Genomic DNA, 6,440 nt, shown 5'->3' on the forward strand with positions numbered 1-6,440 from the left:
CTTATACTCAAAGAAAAATGTTTATTGTTTCGAGAAATATTTGTATTTGTTTAATTTTTATCTCGATATTATACCTGAGGACCAAGATATAAATTAAAAACAAAAGTTTACTCTTCGTTCTGAAAATTATATTACGAACATTTAAAAGTTATTTTCATAATCAATGTTTGGTACTAGTATTTGGATGGCATCGTTTTCTGTTTGCATTTTCTAAATGTTTGTGCGTAGCTATATGTTTATTTGTGACATTGACTTGCAAGATCTCAATGAATTAATGCACATTATATTCACTCTCGACTCCAGACGTGATAATGAGGACGTACACCTTTATTGAATATTGTATATTATATAATTTTCGAAGGTTCTCTGTTGTGTCTAGGAAAATTAATAAAAAAAAGCAAGCAAAGTAGTTTCTTTTATAAATTCTATTACAATGTATTATCCGACTACGTTTAGTTAATTTGTGGTCTTGTTCTCAATTGTAAATATTATAAGAATATCGATTATATTATTTTATTTTGTAGTTCGTAATAAAGAAAAATTTTATAATCATACCAAATATTTTATTTTCATCGCTATAGCAAAATAATATAACCATAACTTATTAGGATGACTTTGAATGAAAGCTAAAAATATCACTAAGTTTCAGCACAACACACAATAACTTGACCAATATGGTCTAACAATATCTTGACTTCAGTAAATATTTAACAACTTGAGTCATTGATATTTACAATATTTACAAACTACAATAAAACACCTAACAGATGATGCATCCTATCAACTTATAGTTCATAGTTAAATACAAAAGAGAAAAGCATTTTACAGTAAACTGTCACTGTTAACGGCTGACAGCTTTTCTTGGACAGCTCTTACATAAGCTTGCTTGCTAATTATTTTGTAAAAATACTTGATGAATCACACGAATAACAAAACACGGGAATCAGCAAAAAATTAATAATTATACAAGGTAACAAATTTAGCCCTAAGATAACGTTAAATAAAAAACAGTAAAAATGCCACATTCACTATTAAAAACGAATAAAGAGAAGAGTTCAGTGTTTAATAAAATTATGGTAATGTAGCATACAATAACGCATCTGAAACAGTGCATTCAAGATCACACTAATTATTTGATAATTCGAGTTCTGTGTCGTCATCAAACAGTAAGACCATACACTAAAGTTAACGTTGTTTGAGTTCAGATTTTTTTGTAATCTAATTGGTAGCTTTCTTCATAATAAGTTACATAACTTAGATGCCAGATGACACATGTGAACTACGTTGCAGATTATGGCTATCATATTGACTATGGCACAGAGTATGTGGAATTTCCGAAACTGGATGTGAAGTTTCGTATAATGAGGACAATAACGCAGCCTGCCGGGATCGTGACGTCCTACTTCCATCCCAATCCCTGCTTCCTTTTCAATAGCATGCCGGGCTTCGAGAAGTCCAACCATTACAGGTAAAATGTACAACCTCGCTACAACTTGGATTAGAAAACATAGTGACAAGGCCCATATCTGCAAAATTGAAAAGATCTGAATTTAGATTCGGATGAAAATATTTAACAAAAAAAAAAAAAAGATTGATAGAAAAACTTTTTTTTTTCGAAAATAAATATAAGAGTTTGTGTGTGTGTTTTTCTTATAACAAAGCCATATAGGGCTATCTGCTGAGCCCACCGAGGGAAATCTAACCGCTGATTTTAGCGTTGGAAATCCGTAGACTTACCGCTGTACTAGCGGGGGGCATAAACATAAGAACTGAATATAAATAAAATAATCAAAAACATAATTTTAATACAAGTTGTATCGCTTTAGCATTAAAGCAAAGTGAAAAGAAAACATTAATGTGGAGTTGTCAATAATCTACACTTAAATAAAGCATCAAAATAATATAGAAGAAATGAAATTTTTATAGCAAAGAGTAAATGAGGATTAATACCAATTTTAGTGTAAATCTGCTGAGATGGAAGTATTTCTAAGTAATGGCTGATTTAATTCCAGTACTGAGATAACGGTTAATTTTAATTATGTACAAATTCTACATATTCATTATTGTCCACATATGTTGATCAAAACCTGTTACGTTGAAATCCTTAAAGAAAGATGGAGGGAGCACGAGCGTCTGTCGAAAATACATTTCGCTAAGGTGGTGATGAAGGACGAACCACAAATTTAAAAATAAATAGTAGGCAAAAAAAAAAAAAAAGTAAAGAGGGCATGTACAAAAGAAAGCACGTGCCACGGATACACGTGAACCTAAGCACGTAGGCACCACACCTTCAGTTAAGTCACTAGATTTTAGCCAATCAGATACTTCGCTTGTATTGTAAAACACTTTTAAACAGAATATCAAATTAAATTACAAATGAATGTGATATAAGTGATTTAGCCTAGAATTTGTTGTTTAATCCTGTTAATAAAAGCTATTTTCAACATAAAATACATTTTCTCTCCCGTGGCACGTACTTTCCTATGAATTTTGCACAAATTATGTAATAAATTATATATTATGTATATATATACACATATAATCATTTTATGTATTTGCATTACCATATTCTGTTTTAAAGTTAGGAAAGAAGACCTGCAGACTCACCTGAACACGTGGCTCACTGTTGCTACTGTTACTCTGGTGTCCGACAAAGGTGATCAGAGTGACGAAACTGAGAAAGGTGTTAAGCAGGAAGTATTTAGGAAATAGCTGTTTCTGAACCATGCTAAACAAGTTGCGTGGAAGTTTGAAGAATAAAACGATACCTTCAAGAGAATGATACCCAAAACATCACAACCAAATACTTATAACTATAAAATGTCCCTTTTAACATCTTGAATAAAATTCATTTTCACTTAATCTTTCTATGATACGTACACCGTATTTTATTGGTGAGGTTTTTAAAGCGTTTTGTTAAGAACTTTAAATGTGTGATTACCCTGCTCTTAAGAAACGAGTAACATTCATATCAGAGTACTTTGGAGATAACATTTTGTCCTGCACAGAAACACGTACATTGTTCCTTAATAGTTCTATATTTGACAGTATTTGTCATTTTTTATGAATATGCCAATGTACAAATTACCATTAATTTCGTTTGCGAAACATTAATATCCTTTAGAATATTTCTTTAATTGATTATTTACATTCTACATTCATAGTTCCTTAATATTATTTTCTTTTTAAAATATATGAAAATAAAAACAAATTAAGAAAAATATATACAAAATTGAAGCTGATTTTAAACATTCAGAAAGTAACTGAAACTCACCAGATATAAACGTCATCCATATCTGAGTTCCAAAATGTATTGCAAATGAACTGAGGTACAATAGCATACTAATAGTGGAAGGCTTCTTGGCTGTTATTATTTGTGGCTTCTGTGGATATAACAGAAATCCAAGGTAGACGACAGCCAACAAAGTAATCAAGTGAGCTGGTTTAGAAAACCTCGTGAGCATTCTGAAACACAGAAGGTCAAAGTTACTGGTGATATCTGACGCCAACATCCAACACATCGAAAATTTTTTTATTTGTAATTATTTTTACTATGTGCTATCATTTTAAAATTGGTATAGACATAAAGAAGTGAAATAAAGTACTAGGACTATCGTAAACAGTTTCATAATGAAGTAGTTACCTTCACTTTTCTTTTGTCTTTCTTATTTAAATTAAATCTTGATCAGATGCAATAAAGTCTAAAATTTAGGTGACAGAACTGATAAATGTATCATAAAGAAGGTAGCTCTAGTTTCTGGAATGTAATAACCACGCCTCTTTCTGAAAAATATAACTGAATATCAAAAATGAAGTAAAGATTAGGTTGACTTACGATAACTCCAAGTTCTTTGGGATTTTCATCTTGTGCAACGGTGGTTTATTCCACATCATCATATTGAAAGTAAACGATCTAAAGCAAATACTATAAACTTTTAACTTCAGTTGCTTTAAGTCTATTTATTGCTTCTGGATAAGTAACTTACAAATTTTTCCAGCTGCTCGGTTCATTTATAATCCCGCCTAGGCAGATTGAAGGGGCTTACAACATAATGTGACGTCACATCGACGTTACTGGGCGGGGTTAGGAAGGACTTATCGAATTGGAAAGAAACAAGAAAAATGACTTGTCAGAAAACAGACGCGTTCCCAGGAGAAACCGAATCCTCGTGTACGTACGTGAGCGGGCGCGCGTCCCGTTCCTGGTGTTCCATTTATTTCGTATCTGTGGATAGAAAAGGGAGGGAGAGAAAAGATCCGTATTTGACGAGGTAGCCTAGGGGAAGGGGAAGGAATTAGGGATTAACGTTTATGTTCTTCTTGATTCAGCATATCTTGTGTCAGATGGAGCCATGTTTGTTAAGAAATCCAAGCTTATCTTTCCACAATATCGCATCGCTTTGTAAGAAATTGATTCAGAGGAAAGACCCGGCGGCTCCTTGTCATGCAAGTGTCTTCTGACCTCTGATTCGTTTTGTTAATAGTCTCCGTTTATACAAATTAAATGGTATTCTCCGTTTCTATCGAGGTCAAGGTTTATCTCATATTTCTCACAGGAATCACTAGGTCTGCAACATTAATTCACATTCATTTTCAACCGTTAGAACCTTCTGACTTCCACCCCTTCTCCATTACAATCAAGATGAATATAGTATCCAATAGAGAATGAGAAACTAATGTTTCTTTTGATGCATTTTACTACGATGTGAAATGTGCACTGTGATTATAATTTGTTTCTAAGCACAGCTGAAAGCAGACACTTGAGTTTAGAAATTTCATTTTCAGTTTACTACTGAATTTATTATTATTTTAATTTTCAGTCACATACAGCGATTTAAAAATTATTTACCTTGTTGTTATATACTTTCAAATGAGTACTTTTTACTACACCAACTTTAAGAAATGGATACATATATAGTACAAGACTTCTGTGCAAGTTGTTTTGTCAAAATATAAAATGCGTAATTGCAATTTTTCTTTTAACATCACTCGGTGGCTCATGTGATTAAACCAAACTACTTTTTCAAATTTATATAAGAGTAACGTGACCTACCATCAAAAACTTTTTACATGATTGTAACTTACTTTAGACGTTATATTTCTGTATGCTAGTACTGCAATCATACACTGATTATAACTTACAAGATTTTCTCATAAAGCAAGCAAGAGTAAGCAGATCAACTAAGACACTGATTTTAGCAAGGAAGGAAAACAAAGCCTACAATGTATCTTTCAAAAGTTCATTATCTTTAAATAGTGAAATATATGCAAGTAAATTTCAGCAAACCTTATTTAGGATTTTGATAACTATATAAAGTATGGATAGAACAGGCATACTACAAGAGCATACATTTTCGAGATATCAATACAAGCAGTAGGTAAATGTCCTTAAGACGAGCCTTTTGCCTTATCTGTATTCTGGTATGAAGAAACGTACCTTCGTACTCGTCTATGTGTAATAGATTGTTTTATATGCTAGTGACTTCAAATATATTACAATAACACCCCATTCGATAAAATCAATGGATATTCAGTGTACTTTCGTTGATAAACAATTGTTGCTCCAGCGTTACTAGACCTAAATGTTAGCTGAAGACTTCAGCAAATAAAAACAAAACACACACCTTTGTTATGCCTTCGGACTGAATAGTGGCTATCAAGTTTTAACTATTCATTACAGTATTGTGACAGTTTATTCCCTTATTACACGTTTCATTACAACATTATGTTTTAAGTTTTAAACATACAATTTTTGTGGTGTGAAATTACATTGCCTTTTTTTCGTTTGTTTGGATTGAAGCACAAAACTGTCTGTTCTCTGCTTACAATGAAACCCGATTTTAAGCGTTATAAGCTTTCAGATTTATTGCTGTACCATTAGGGGGCACCTTACTAGTGAAGAAAGAAAAAGGTATTGATTTTTGATATGTTTACTTAAATAGTACTATTTTGTTTATTAAATGACCATAAGTGACCTCACAATCTGATCAAGAAACATCTACATATCCTATAAAGTTGACTACATCAATGCTTTTTTTTTTTTTACAAAATTATTAAACTAAAATTTCTCCTTGTGAATATGCTATGTGAATTTTTTTTCGTTTTTAAGCGCAAACCTATGCAATAGGATATTTGTGTTATGCTTACCGAGATTATCAAATCATGAATTTTAATGTTACGAGCCTACATTACTGTTGAGCCATCGGGAGTAAGGGCGAATATTTTATCCAGTGCTTGTATGACTAGTAACAACCATCATACGATTGTAAGAACGAATAACACATCTTGTTTGGGGTTTGAATTAACATCAGGCAGTGAACGTCCTCTCTGGGTTTATCCACTTTGGAATATTTTATTCATTTACTTGTCAAATGCGTAGAAAAGTATAGTTTTAACAATACATGAACATAGCGGCGTCGAAAAGCTAACTTTTATGTTAT

General features: G+C 32.1%; 1 protein-coding gene across 1 annotated transcript; it reads right to left on the reverse strand.

Annotated features, from left to right (window-relative positions):
• Nucleotides 1–306: 306 nt before the first annotated feature.
• On the reverse strand, nucleotides 307–3,994 carry LOC143252908 (transmembrane protein 205). Its single transcript, XM_076505754.1, has 4 exons — nucleotides 3,836–3,994; nucleotides 3,275–3,465; nucleotides 2,608–2,768; nucleotides 307–1,526 (listed from the first exon to the last, which is right to left on the reverse strand). Exons 1-4 carry the CDS (start codon nucleotides 3,895–3,897, stop codon nucleotides 1,236–1,238), a joined length of 705 nt encoding a protein of 234 aa, XP_076361869.1. The 5' UTR covers nucleotides 3,898–3,994; the 3' UTR covers nucleotides 307–1,235.
• Nucleotides 3,995–6,440: the final 2,446 nt, after the last annotated feature.

This window comes from Tachypleus tridentatus, chromosome 6 (assembly GCF_004210375.1).
Source record: "Tachypleus tridentatus isolate NWPU-2018 chromosome 6, ASM421037v1, whole genome shotgun sequence".
NCBI lineage: Eukaryota > Metazoa > Arthropoda > Merostomata > Xiphosura > Limulidae > Tachypleus > Tachypleus tridentatus.

Excerpts from the sequence above, each read along its gene's own strand:
- LOC143252908 (XM_076505754.1), bottom strand. The coding sequence starts at position 3,897 with ATGATGATGTGGAATAAACCACCGTTGCACAAGATGAAAATCCCAAAG. Across the intron at positions 3,466-3,835 it reads CCAAAGAACTTGGAGTTATC|AATGCTCACGAGGTTTTCTA; the intron begins GTAAGTCAACCT and ends TCTGTGTTTCAG. Across the intron at positions 1,527-2,607 it reads ACAGTGAGCCACGTGTTCAG|ATATGGGCCTTGTCACTATG; the intron begins GTGAGTCTGCAG and ends TCAATTTTGCAG.